The 15040-nt window shown below is 36.3% G+C and overlaps 1 protein-coding gene across 1 annotated transcript in view; it reads right to left on the bottom strand.

The window, feature by feature from the left end:
- Positions 1-15040, bottom strand: part of LOC306849020 (adhesion G protein-coupled receptor A2) — a 77231-nt gene that overhangs the window by 5218 nt on the left and 56973 nt on the right. Inside the window, exons 4-18 of the mRNA XM_079383858.1 lie at positions 13189-13260; positions 12912-12983; positions 12237-12400; positions 8557-8770; positions 7751-7915; positions 7467-7665; positions 6237-6386; positions 5989-6150; positions 5123-5323; positions 4498-4687; positions 4048-4256; positions 3162-3289; positions 2819-2942; positions 1610-1758; positions 172-261 (exon numbers count right to left, since the gene is read on the bottom strand). Of these exons, the coding sequence (XP_079239984.1) occupies positions 172-261; positions 1610-1758; positions 2819-2942; positions 3162-3289; positions 4048-4256; positions 4498-4687; positions 5123-5323; positions 5989-6150; positions 6237-6386; positions 7467-7665; positions 7751-7915; positions 8557-8770; positions 12237-12400; positions 12912-12983; positions 13189-13260 (2289 nt within the window). The remainder of the gene's footprint in view (positions 1-171; positions 262-1609; positions 1759-2818; positions 2943-3161; positions 3290-4047; positions 4257-4497; positions 4688-5122; positions 5324-5988; positions 6151-6236; positions 6387-7466; positions 7666-7750; positions 7916-8556; positions 8771-12236; positions 12401-12911; positions 12984-13188; positions 13261-15040) is intronic.

Genomic DNA, 15040 nt, shown 5'->3' with positions numbered 1-15040 from the left:
ATTTAGAAATGTTACTATTGTTGCTAAAGTAATGTCAGGTAAACCTGTGGAATGCTCTTTGACCTATATCAAGAATCAGTGTTTTAATGCTGGCATTATGTAGGTTGTTGATAATATAAAGCTAGACAAGAGCAAACTAGTTTTCCTAATTTTTTAAAACTCAGTACTCACTAAGGAATGTTGTCTCCATAGTTATTGATGTTTACAGCTGCAGTGATACCACATATGATGAGTGGGACCCCACCAGCTATCAAATAAAACCTATTGAGGGAAACAGAGATAGAGAAAAGAAAACTGTTAGTGGTCAAGTGCTAACCATGTTAACATTTTAATCATAATAAAAAGTACTCAAAAGATAGAAATAATGGATAGCCTATCCTTTTACTGTTCTGTTATCAAGGTGGATACAAAATAAACATAAAAAACAAGAGATACATAAAATAGCTCAAAACTTTTAATGTGCGTAATGCTATTGTCTGTTATATTTCCTACAGATGTTCTCTTTGGCCTTTGCCCTTTGCTTGGCATAAAAAAAAAAAAATTGTGTGTTCTATACATTAGGCAGTTTTGTGTCACTGTCTGTCAATGAAGAGCCAAGTCTGGGCCCCAGACAGTGTAGGAGAGAGGGGAAACATAACAGGATTTATCCCAGGAGGCAGGCGTGGGATCTGGCCAGACCTCCCCAGGGGATGTGGAGAGCACGGAGGTCTAGGGTTAAAGCAGAGAACACAGACTAGAGGGAATGAATATATTTGCATGCATGTCTCTGAGGACATGTGAAAGTTAGCCTTAACTAATCCTATCCCTCATTTGATTTACAACTTCTCTGTCCACTTTTATCTTTTTCCATTCCCCCCCCATTTGCTCTCTTTTTCCTCCGTCTCTCTCTCCATAACAGCAGATGGGAATCAGCTTTTATCTGGACAATGGAGGTCTTTGATTAGTTTTTATATCATGGTGGTCCATTCAGTTGCACTCAAAAGTCCATTTTGCTCCTGTATACGCCTATCAATAGTTTCTACTCAGGAAGTGCTAATTCAATATGATGCCTGCCCATAAAACTGTCAATGTTTCAGACCGATTTGAGGTATGACAGCTGCTCTGAAAACTGCAAGAGTTCTGATGGAACCCATACGCTTCCTTTGCTGATGATGACAAGAAAGCTTTAATGCCGTCATCAAATGATGACATTAAAATGAATACTTTCAACCAATATTGTTTCTTAAGAATGAACTCTGAATGTAAAAATATTTGCATGACCTATCTGTTATAATACACATATTCAGATGCAAGGACAAGGGATTCTGTTGTGTTACAAAACAAGTGTTTCAAGATTCCATCCCCCACTGAATCATATCCACCTTCCTCAATGCATGATCAAAACATTTCTCATTTGGATGGCAATAAAAGGCCAACTTGTTCCTTTAAATGATAAAATGACCTAATTCCCATATGTGAAACAAATACAGTCCAAATAGGTCTATTGATTGGATTTCAAATAATTTTTGTTCGGTGAAGGTTTTAAGTGTGCTTGTGAAAGATACATTTCCAAAAACAACCTGTTATTAACCATCTAATGCTCCCAGCCCTCCATGATAACTTCACTGACCTGAGCATGGGCCGCTGGGTTGGTTGCACAGCAGACTCTCCTTCTAGTTGCTGTGGAGTCCTTAATAAGGCTTCTTTATAGATGACTCTGGCACTGACTCCGATCCATAGCAAAGTGGACAGAGAAGAGTAGTGAAGAACAATCCCCACCTGACACAAACATATAAATACATGAGTGAAACAAGTAACACACTGCAAAAATAGATTTTTTTGTCTTGTTTTCAGCCTAAATATCTAAACATTCTTAAATCAAGGAGGATTTTCTAGACAAGTAAAAGTTATTGTCTTGTTTTCAGAAAAAAACGTCAAAATTAAGTGAGTTTTTGCTTAGAACATGCAAAATAATCTGCCAATGGGGTAAGCAATATAATCTTATTTCAAACAGAAAACAAGATTATTTTGTTTACCCCATTGGCAGATTATTTTGCTTGTTTCAAGCAAAACCTCACTTAATTTTGACATGTTTTTTTTCTGAAAACAAGACAATAATTTTTACTTAAAAAGAAAATCCTTCTTGATTTAAGAATTGCTAGAAAGTTTGTCTGGAAACAAGACAAAAAATCTTCGAAAAGCATTTTTTTGCAGTGCAAAAAGTAGAGTAACAATACATTAGTGCATAGAAAAGAAAATATCAGATAATATTTTAATCTGTAGCTAATGTATTTTCTTTGTATAATGCTAAATAAAAGTTAGTTTATGGATTTTGTCTTTATTAACACTTATAATTGTAATAATTTTTCCTTACTGTTTTGTATTTATATTTTGTACATTATTGCACTCTTTGTTTATTTGTGAAACGACCTTGAAAAGCTTGGAAAGGCACTTAAAGGGATAGTTCACCTCAAATAAATAAACAAATAAATACATGAAAAGAAAATTCTTTAATTCATTAATTTATTCACCCTCAAGTTGTTCTAAACCTTTATGACTTGCTTTCTTCTGATAAAAAAAATAAGATATTTTAAAGAATGTGGGTAACCAAACAGTTACTGGTAGCCATTGACTTCCATAGTATTTTTTTTTTCCATTCCAAGTCAGTGGCCACCAGCACCTGTTTGTTTGTGAACATTCTTCAAAATATATTTTTTGTGTTTGACAAAAGAAAGCAAGTTATACAGGTTTGAACAAAGTAGAGTAAAAATTTCATTTTAGTCATTTTCATTTTAATAAAATAAAACATTATTATTATGTAAGAGAAATTGGGGCTTACTGCCTGGCATACAACTGGGTAGCCTGTCAGAGTGATGCCTCCAGCAAATACTGCAGACGTCATTGCGATGTGGAAGCTAGTGTTCAGGAGGGTGTGCCAACTCTTCCTTGTGATTCTGATAGAGCTGATGGCAGAAGAAAAAGTGAATTTAATATGGACGTCCACTTCTAATTTAACATGTTTGGCTATTCAAAGTAATAATGGCATATAATTGTGTTACCTTGTAGTAACAGTTTGCAGGACTGTTTTCTTTTAGTTTTTGGGTGTACTGACATACATTTGGCCATGTAGTGTATGGTTTCAGTCTCAGAATTGTCATATTTTAACAAAGTGAGACAACTACCTGTGATGCAGTATATAGGTGATGATGATGGTGAAGAGACAGAGGAGCAGCACTGCAGTACAGGTGTAGATCACTGGATGGAGCACTTCCACTGGAATCAAAGGTGAACCCGGGAAATCTGGCATCTCCTGAAACATTGACCGGGAAAATGGAAAGAAACTTAAAAAAATTCTTGCATATCACTTACAGCCGAGCTATAACTCTAGGACACCTAAAAAAAGAATAGGCTACTTTTTTTGGTTTACATCTATTACCAAATTACCTCAATAACAAAACCAGTGTTGGACCTAGCTGAACATTACAATCCTTTGAAGCATGTCATGATGAAGAAATGTTGCATAAAATATCAGTTTGTAACAGGAGACCTATCCTCCTCAAGTAAAGGACTGACTATACACAGGGCTATTAATCAAGCTGACATACTTGGACTTACTTGGTTTGCAATTATGCAAATGAATAAATAAATAATCACAAATAACACTGATATATTTTAGATTTTCCATTTCATTGTATCAGTGGGAGTGTTCCCAAACCTATTGAGCTGCCTTGGTGTTTACTTCCTACATTTCAAGGCTACATCATAACGGTCATAAAACCTCATACTTGACTTGACATAACAAGCAACCCAACATATCACTCATTTATTGATTTATGCAGAAGACTGGACTCATGATTGAATACAATGGGTGTGTTGTGTTAGCATCCATTTTTTGATTGATTTAAACATTTTTTAGGTCTGAGGTCTTTTTTTTCCGGAGCTCAGCGCAATGCATTTTGGGATCCTATATGAAATATATGTGAGATTTTGGTCTGAAAAAATATATCTTAGGAGGAATCAAAATTACAATACCCACAGGTCATATCTGTATTTTTATAAAGGTATTACCTGAAGTACAGCGTAATTGCTCAGCACAGAGCAGCACAGTGTAGAGGTGGATGCATCATTATAGGCCAACTGACAGCCATCCAGACTCCAACTCCCATGATGCTCCAGCGCCTGCAAGCTCCAGTGGGCAGCAACAGGGTCATTTCCAGGGGATGTGTGTCGTAGTGACACAATAATGGGATCGGACTGATTCCACATGGTACAACCATCTGAAAAAGAAGGAGAGAGAGAAAGCAGGAAAGTTTCCATCTGAGCTTTGGTAAAAGTTCTTTCTGAAAATGAATGTATTTACTGTACTGATTTGAATATTTTAGGAGTCCAAGGATGAATCGTGTAGGTTTTCTCCCAAAATGCCTGTACTACATCAGTATACAAGCAGCTACTCAGAGCATTGGAAAAATTTTAAGAATGTTTTCAATCCCTTGAATGATCGAGCTGAAGGCAACCTACCAAGGCCAACGTAGATAACTGGAGTGTTGACGCCACGTCTGCGGGCAAGGTCCGAATGTCCTGTGAAATTGCTGGTAAATGGGAAGAATCTTCCATTGCGGAATACCACAAACTGCAGTTTACAGTCAGGAGGAGCGTTCGGCGGAAAAAGAGACGCAGGGAGAGACACTGAAGCAAGAGCCACTGCATTCTAGAGAGAGAAACATAACATAAAATAAGGGCTAACCAAAAGCGGTATCAGTGATTTTATCATTGCTAAATGGCTTGTTTTTACATGTATAAAACAGCAGTAGCAGCAATATGATAGACACCAATGATTATGACAATACACAAGTTTTAGGCAACACAAAACCACATTTTTCCCCTTAGTAACACAAAAAGCTTCAATTTGTGAAAAAGCAGCACACTTTAGCATATTTTAAAAGAAGTACTTATTATGGATCCAATAGATTTTACTTAAGTGCAAAATGAATGTAATGATAGAGTGCATAAAGTACTAAATTAGTTGTTCCAATTTAGCAGACATATATATGTATATATATATATATATATATATATATATATATATATAATTAATGCAAATATATACACAAGTGTACACTTGCACACACAAAACATGACAAACCTTGAGATGAAAAGCATTCAGCGAGGTGTTGTGTGTCCCTGTGGTGCAGCGAAATCGCAGTTGCTGCTCAAGGGGCGATTCAATCCTATCATGCCCCTGGCTCCCTCCTGCACCCTCTCGTCTCTGATAGACTGTGCAGCTCATGCCAGTAAAATGAGCAGGACGAATCATGTGAGCCTCCATCACGATGTTACGAGAACTCTAAGAAGGAGAGGAAATATGCTGATTTGGTGCTAAGATATCATTTCTTGTTATTTTCAATGTTGAAAACAGTTGTGCTGCTTCATATTTTTGTGGAAGTTATGATACTTATTTGTGACCCTGGACCACAAAGCCAGTCATAAGTTAAAAATTTTCAAAATTGAGATTTATACATAATCTGAAAGCTGAATAAACAAGCTTTCCATAGGACAATATTTGGCAGAGATCTAAAAAATCTAAATACTGAGAAAATTGCCTTTAAAGTTGTCCAAATGAAGTTCTTAGCAATGCATATTACTAATCAAAAATTTAGTTTTAATATATGTATGGTAGGAAATTTACAAAATATCTTCATGGAACATGATCTTTACTTAATATCCTAATGATTTTTGGCATAAAAGAAAAATCAATAATTTTGACCCATACAATGTATTGTTGGCTATTGCTACAAATATACCCCAGCGACTGGTTTTGTGGTCCAGGGTCACATTTTAGGATTCTTTGATAATTAGAAAGTTCAGAAGAGCCACATTTATTCGAAATAGAAATCTTTTAACAATGTAAATGCCATTACTGACACTTTTGATCAATTTAATGCATCCTAGCTGAATAAAAGTATGATATATATGTGCATTAATGTGAAGCTGCCATGACTAAATGCGTACTTTGGAGAAGTCCTGTGCATGAGAGTGCAGCTGAGGCCAGGCGAGAGTCTCCAGTGTGTGGACCACTGAACTGCAGGCTCTTTCCTCTCTCTGGGCTCGAGCCAGAATCTGATCATCTACCTGCATCAGGTTACTGCCCATTTCCACCAGCACCTCGGACAGCTGGATTGAAGGAGTGAACGTTTATGTAAGGAAACAAATGCACTGCCATATATACAGTACGTTGCTGAATATAGTGTTCTACAAACCTCACGCAGTTCTGTCACGTAGTCCATGAATTTGTGCATCATCTGAGCCACATAAAGAACATCCACCGTGTCTGTGAAACCATCGGCCTCCAGAGTGTATGATCGCACCTTGTGTGCCAGAGTCACCGCGTTGGAGGCGTTGATAGGCTTCTGAGTGGGAATTAGAGAATTAACTATGAAAATGGAATTAATAAAAACATATTAAAATTATTTCTGATGGCTCATGTGACACTGAAGACTGGAGTAATGAAGCTGAACATTCGGATGGGCATCACAGGAATAAATTACATTTTAAAATATATTTACATAGAAAAAAGTTCTTCAAATTGTACAAAAATAAATAAATAAATATTAATAATAATTTTACTGTTCTCCCTGTATTTTGATCTAATAAATGCAGCCTTAATGAGCATAAAAGACTTCTTTCAAAAACATCATAAAATCTTATTTTTATTTTGAAATATTGAGCAAAAATAAATAAATTATATATATATTTCTCTTTCTTTTCTTGTTTCACTGAGGAACAACTTAGATGTATAATTGTCTTGCCAACTGGCCCTTGTGAGGAAAAAAAAAACAATAAGTGTGCTTAATTGTATTGAATTATGTATGTTTCTTAACAAATGCATTTAAAATCATTATGTTTTAATAATTGTTTGTTGTGCTTATTTTGATGTGTTGATACTAAAGGACATGTAAACTACTTGACATTTAAGTGTAGTGTGTTATTTGATTTAAAACCAAAATATTATAAATGTACTAAATTTGAAATTTCATCATTTTAAATGTGTAATTAGAAATAATTTTGAATACATATGATATAAGTTTAAATAGAAATGACATTAAAATATTTTTAAGCATTTTAGTTTACATAAATACCTGTCAGTACATTCGTCAGTACACTTTAACTATATATCAAAAACAATATAAGTAATAATTATTTATTGCATCTAACTTCAGTCCTACTTAAGTGGGTTAGTAAACACTTTTAAACCCAGTTGCATTCAATATAAAATTAAACTATAAAGATTTTTTATTTAATTGCAATGCACTTAAGTACATTCTTGTTAAGTATATTATTTCAGTAATAAATCATCTTTTAAAAAGAATTCTAAAGTGTACTTCTTTTTCACAAGAGGAGCTTTAAATGCCTTACATATTAGTAATCTGCACCACACTTAAAGAAAACAATAGTTTTCAAAAAACAAGACTAGCTAGAATGTCACTAACCAGTATGAAGGTATGCAGGACCCGTGTCATGTCATTAGTATAGAGGCACTGAGAGTAGTCTCCCTCCTCCCAGCGTCCAGAGCGGTCACAGTTACGTGAAGCCTTCTTCTGCTCCACGCCGTCCCCTATAGTTAAAGAGGGGTAGCGCAGCTGCAGACAGTACTGATAGGAGGTGATGCCAGCCAGAGTTCTAGGCCACCTGAAGCCAAAGAGGTTAAACATATAACATAATGCCAGACTTTTCTAGATAAGCCACAGATAAAGCTGTAGGACAAGTCGCTTACCTGAACTCCCCTCGGTTGTTAGTCACTCTCTGCTCCGGACAGAAGGAGGCGCTGTTCTCCAGTACCACTATCTCCACACTGCGCGAGGCGTTCCCACGGCCCGTGGACACCACACACTCCCACTCACCACTCGCCTCGATGTGGACATTTGACAGGATCAGCTCACTAAAAATTAACAGAATGGTATAAAACGTACTCTAGAAGAGTGATTTTTCTGACTCAATAATGTTAACCTGCTCTTTCTATTATTTTTTTGGTTCAGTGGCATTGCTAATTATTTTTGTATTTATTTTTGCTTTTTTTTTTTACTACATTTTACCCTTTTTAAATCTCTCAGTCCATCCTGTTTAATTTAGTCTCATCTCTGCACATCTTGTTGCTTCCCCATAATATCGGCCTGTTCTCTTTCCTTGCACATACAGTACACTTTTTGCACAAACAAATATTAAGCAGTACAACTGTTTTCAGCATTGATAATAAGAAGTGTTTCTTGAGCATCAAATTAGCATATTAGAATGATTTCTGAAGGATCATGTGACATTGAAGACTGGAGTAATGATGCTGAAACTTCAGCTTTGCATCACAGGAATAAATTACATTTTAAAATATATTCAAATAGAAAAAAGTTATTTTAAATTGCAATAATATTTCGCAACATTACTATATTTTTAATCAAATAGGCTAAATGCCTTGGTGAAAAAGAGACGTTTTTCAAAAACATAAAACAATCTTAATTATTCAAGATCAGCAGTGTACAGTGTACATAAATATATAACTAAATTATGGTTAGTCTCTGTATGTGTTACCTGGTGATGAAGGTGCAGTCATGCTGTACACTCTCTTCCAGATGAACTCCACTGGTAGGGTCAGTGGTGACAGGCTGTCCATTGTGTCGCCAGTGAAGAGCAGTGACTTTGTCCACCAGTGAAGCAGTGCAATGGAAAGGTAGCCTGTCCCCCTTAAACACGACCTGCCGCAGCGAGGGTAAAAGAGACAGCGTGTGCAGCTCCAGCAGACCCTCTGAGGAGCAAAATCATTGAAAAGATAAACAACAGATTCACAGGGGGGGAAAAATCTTACTGACTACTAAAACAAAGATTTATTGTAGATTTCTGTCCTTAAAACAAATCTTAATCCAAGAATGATGCATTGAACTAATCAAAAGTGGCAATATGTTGCAAAATATTTCTATTTAAAATTGATGCTGTTCTTTTAAACATTCAAATTTATCAAAAGAGTATAACATTTTTTTTCTCATGTTTTCTGAAGGATCATGTGACACTGAAGACTGGAGTAATAGCTGCTGAGAATTCAGCGCTGCATCACAGGAATAAATTACACTTTAAAGGTCAAAGCCCGGAATTTTAGTCCGAAATTTTCACGGTAAAAAATAAATACGACCTCACGTTATGTCAATCACGTTTACACACTGACTCTGAAACTTTCGTCCGTCATGAAAAAATTCGGATCAGGTTAGATTTTCTGCGTTTTCGCATCTGTAGCATGCATTTTGATAGGAAAGGATGAGGAATACGAAGAAAGAAAAAAAAAAAAAAACGGAAAAATGCACCACTCAGTGTGCAATGACCTTAAAATATATTCAAAAAGTTACTGTATATTAGATCAAATTAATGCAGCCTTGGTGAGTATGAGACTTTTTAAACTCCAAACTTCAGAACAGCACTATGAGTATTGCAGATATAGATTATATATAGTATTGCGTGCGGATTCTGGACCTTTTTTGGTGTAGACAATGTTTAAGCAGATTATGCCTTCAGTTTTCAGAAATTATCAGAAATTATTTCTGGGTTTTCATCTTGCACTGCTAGACATCTCCTCTGTTAATAACTGAAGCAAATTAAATCGTGTTCTTTATCGCACACAAGTTGCAGGAGGTTTAAGAAAGCTCTTTGTGTGTTTTGTTGCCGTGTAATCATTCAAAATCAGCTTTGCTTGTGAAATAGCCTGGGTGAATCATTCCCTTGTCGAGGACTGAGGATATGTATTCACAACTGCAAACCCACAGAGGGATCTTTCCTTGTCGGTCACAGCTATGTGCTTCTGGCCAACATAAATATGTTTAAGGGCAGCAGAGGAAGAGATGGTGAAATGAGCTGATATTAAAACAGTAACAGGAGCCTCGGTTTGAGGCCCAAGACTCAGAAAAATGCAGCGTATGTCTACTAGAAAGATGAGATGATGTTTAACAGAAAGTCACTTAGAAATACAATCAGACCCCTGTGGCAAAAGTCAGAGAAATAGGGGATTTTTAAGCAAATATACTTGATCTTAGCTGGCTAAAACACAGGATTGAGAAACATTGCAATTCAGCCAAAATACCAAAACTGATCAAAGACTTAGAAGGTGTTGTCACTGATAAATTATGCATCTTTCAATACTGAATACTTTTGTTTCGGGAAGTTGCCATAAGGGCTACATCATAATAAGGGTTTGAGTCAAAAGTCCAATAAAACCCTTTTAATAATAATAATAATTATTATTATTATTATTAATAATAATAATAAAAACCATAAAGAATCATTTTTAATATTGCAATAAATAATGTGATAATAATAATAATTTATGTCCTCCACAGTAAAATTAAAATAGTCATATTCAAATTGTCACATGTAAATAAAATATTTTTTGTTCAAAACAAAGCTATAGCTGAATTAAAGAAAATATTTTCAACACTAAAAATATCATCAGGAATTTGCCACAAGGGCTATATTGACTATTTGTTTGAGTTTAATAAAATAATCTTAATATATATATACAGTATCTCACAGAAGTGAGTACACCCCTCACATTTCTGTAAATATTTTATTATATCTTTTCATGTGACAACACTGAAGAAATGACACTTTGCTACAATGTAAAGTAGTGAGTGTACAGCTTGTATAACAGTGTAAACTTGCTGTCCCCTCAAAATAACTCAACACACAGCCATTAATGTCTAATCCGCTGGCCACAAAAGTGAGTACACCCCTAAGTGAAAATGTCCAAATTGGGCCCAATTAGCCATTTTCTCTCCCCGGTGTCATGTGACTCGTTAGTGTTACAAGGACTCAGGTGTGAATGGGGAGCAGGTGTGTTAAATTTGGTGTTATCGCTCTCACTCTCTCATACTGGTCACTGGAAGTTCAACATTGCACCTCATGCAAAGAACTCTCTGAGGATCTGAAAAAAAGAATTGTTGCTCTACATAAAGATGGCGTAGGCTATAAGTAGATTGCCAAGACCCTGAAACTGAGCTGCAGCACGGTGGCCAAGACAATACAGCGGTTTAACAGGACAGGTTCCACTCAGAACAGGCATCGCCATGAACGGCCAAAGAAGTTGAGTGCACGTGCTCAGCATCATATCCAGAGGTTGTGTTTGGGAAATAGACTTATGAGTGCTGCCAGCATTGCTGCAGAGGTTGAAGGGGTGGGGGGTCAGCCTGTCAGTGCTCAGACCATACGCCGCACACTGCATCAAATTGGTTTGCATGGCTGTCGTCCCAGAAGGAAGTCTCTTCTAAAGATGATGAACAAGAAAGCCCGCAAACAGTTTGTTGAAGACAAGCAGACTAAGGACATGGATTACTGGAATCATGTCCTGTGATCTGATGAGACCAGGATAAACTTATTTGGTTCAGATGGTTTCAAGCGTGTGTGGCGGCAACCAGATGAGGAGTACAAAGACAATTGTGTCTTGCCTACAGTCAAGCATGGTGGTGGGAGTGTCATGGTCTGGGGCTGCATGAGTGCTGCCGGCTCTGGAGAGCTACAGTTCATTGAGGGAACCATGAATGCCAACATGTACTGTGACATACTGAAGCAGAGACTGGGCCGCAGGGCAGTATTCTAACATGATAACGACCCCGAAGACACCTCCAAGACGACCTAAACCCTATTGAACATCTGCGGGGCATCCTCAAACGGAAGGTGGAGGAGCGCAAAGTCTCTAACATCCACAAGCTCCTTGATGTCATCATGGAGGAGTGGAAGAGGACTCCAGTGGCAACCTGTGAAGCTTTGGTGAACTCCATGCCCAAGTGGGTTAAGGCAGTGCTGGAAAATAATGGTGCGCCACATAAAATATTAACACTTTGGGCCCAATTTGGACATTTTCACTTAGGGGTGTACTCACTTTTGTGGCCAGCTGTTTAGACATTAATGGCTGTGTGTTGAGTTATTTTGAGGGGACAGCAAGTTTACACTGTTATACAAGCTGTACACTACTTTACATTGTAGCAAAGTGTCATTTCTTCAGTGTTGTCACATGAAAAGATATAATAAAATATTTACAAAAATGTGAGGGGTGTACTCACTTCTGTGAGATACGGTGTATGTATATATATACATAGAGAGAGAGAGAGAGTGAGAGAGAGCATATCTTTATTTATAAGTAAATACGTTGCTGTAAATTCCATTCAGATGTGCATATTGTATGTAAATAATTGAACATGATATTGTATAAGATTAATATTAATTTTGCTCACCACAGCTGAGGTCAGTCTCTCTCAGGAGTCGTAGGGGTTTGTTCTGAAGTCTTCTGGGATAAGCACACAATGTTTCATCCCCAAGACGAGCAGAACCGCTGCGGAAAAATCCTGGGACCCAGCGCAGACCGCAGTCACATGACAGGAACTCAGAATGAAAGTTCCTAATGAGCACACAATTAGAGGCAAGAATTAGATAAAGCTTGTTGTTCAGAAGAAGACTGTCCATTTATTTGTGTAATTAAACACATTTAGTTCTTCCTAAATCTCAAAGGAATGAATTAAGAAATTGTACTTATTTAATACAAAGATATTTACACATTTTAAGTGTGACTTCAGGGTTGAAATACTTTTTAGGTCTACTTTATGTCATGTTAAAGAGTTAATCATGACCCTTATGGTGACGGGAACAGAATGAGATCAGAAATATGAATCAAAGCTGCATTACAGGATTATCCTCTCATACTTGATAAAGAATAGGTTTAATTTAATAGCAGTTAAAACATTTCTAGGGAATAAAGTTGTGAATTATAAACATACATGCACAATCTTAGTTTAGTGCATTGTAAAATTATAAAAAAATCACTGACAATTGGCATGCTAGAAATCCCAGGAATATCTCTTTCTATACAAAAATTGAGCATGTGCACCATGAGAACATTCACTTTAACTCACACCAGCTTTAGAGAGTGCAACTCCATAAACAAATGTGGATCCAGAGAGGAAAAGATGTTTCCAGAGATGTTTCTATAATATAAGAACACAAATGAAACATTTTGCAATTCTTAAATATGACAAGAACATTATAAAATATATAATTTGCAACAGATGCTGTGTGTATCATTATCAAACATATGTTATTCTGTACAGCACAGCAACACTTTCAAGAGAGATACTGATCTTCCGTGTTTTTGTATTCCAATAAATATTTGTTTCAGAAATAATGACTTACAATTTTGTGAGATTGGTAAGTCCTTGGAACACTTCTGAGGTCAGGCAGCCAATTCGATTACTGGATAGGTCACTGCACAGATTACAGTAAATCAGATGCATTGCTATTCTGTGTTCCAGTTCTAGCAAGCATATGGATCTGGGCTTCAGACCTTCGGAAAATACTTCATCATGCAGCAATCATTATGCAGTGATCATTGATTCAAACTTTGAAACTGTAGCTTTTCAAACTACTTATATTAGTTCAATTACAGTCAAGGTACTATACACCAGCTATACACCACAGGCTATAAATATATGTTATGCTCACCAAGGCTATACTTATTGGATGAAAAATACAGTAAAAAGAGTAATATTGCAAAATATTATTACAATGTAAAATAACTGTTTTCTATTGTATTATATTTAAAAGTGTAATTTATTCCTGTGATGCAAAGCTGAATTTTCAGCATCATTACTACAGTCTTCAGTGTCATATGATCCTTCAGAAATTATTCTAATATGCTGAAAAACATTTTCTATTATTATCAATGCTGAAAATTGTTTTTGCTCACTAAATATAGTCTTGGTGAGCATAACACTTCTTTCAAACACATTAAAAACATTTATTCTACATTTTGACTGGTAGTATGACTGATTGATTTAATTTACAAAACTTTTAACTTTTAATTTTTTATTTTACTTTTACTTAATTTGTTTCAATGTGTTGAAGAGTAAAAAAATTACTATAACAGGTACTATAACATGCTCCACTATCAATTCATGTGTTTATTTAAATTAATTATGTGAAACCAAATGTGTTTCTTTCTGCTTAAAAAGTATATTTGTACTGTTAAAAATAATTGTTAATGAAAACACATTCACACTTTAATTGCAGATTAAGTGTCTACATGTTTTGAAGCAACTGTACATGTTGGAAAAATTTGTTTTGATTTAAAGGAAAAAATTACTTTGCATTATGAACAACTGAGCTACTGTCACTCTGCTGAAAAAATGCAGTTAAGTTCGTAGAATCACTACTTTTAGTTAAGTACTTGTGCTGTCAAGCAATTAATTGCATCCAAAATAAAAGTTTGTTTACATATATACTGTGTATATTATCACATGCATGTATATATTTTTAAGAAAATATGTTATGTTTATATATCAAATATATTTATATTATAAAATATAAATGTATATACATGTAATTATTTTCAAAATATTTACTGTATGTGTGCCTTTATATATACACAGTACACGCATATATCGTTACGATAGTAGACTGGACACAGAGGGTTCGTGCACAATGCAGGATGTTTATTGATAAACAGAGGTAATAAGGCAGATGAAGGTGAGTTGAGACTTGTTACTTGAATCAGATGCATAAAGGATATACTGAGAGATGTAATATCTTGCCAGGAACTCGTGGAATCAGCACACACCCCAGGATGACGGAGGAGACGAAGGACGATGACGGATGGAGGAAGACTGACGATGGAGACATAGGGAACCAACGATGGAGAGGAGCAAGAGGTAAGTAGTCTTACAGGCAAGTAGCAGCGAAGAGCTATGAGAGTCCACTTTGTGTAAGGGAGATCCGACAACTGACTGGAGTGGGGTGTGTGCTTAAGTAGTGCTGGGCTGATTAGGTGCTGATGAGGTGCAGGTGGCTAGAATTAATACACAGGTGATTCCAGGTGAGGGCGTGCATTGTGATTAGAGAGGGAGAAGGACAGACAGACTTGTAACATTACCTCCCCCTCCCGGAAGGCACGTCCTGCGCCGTAATAGTAACACCAGGAGGGGGGGGGGGGGGGGGGGTGCCCTGGAAGCTGGTGCAGGGCAGGGACACTCGACCACTATGGTTGTCC

This window comes from Barbus barbus, assembly GCF_936440315.1.
Source record: "Barbus barbus genome assembly, chromosome: 29".
Taxonomy (NCBI): domain Eukaryota; kingdom Metazoa; phylum Chordata; class Actinopteri; order Cypriniformes; family Cyprinidae; genus Barbus; species Barbus barbus.
This window is presented reverse-complemented; position numbering and strand designations above follow the sequence as displayed.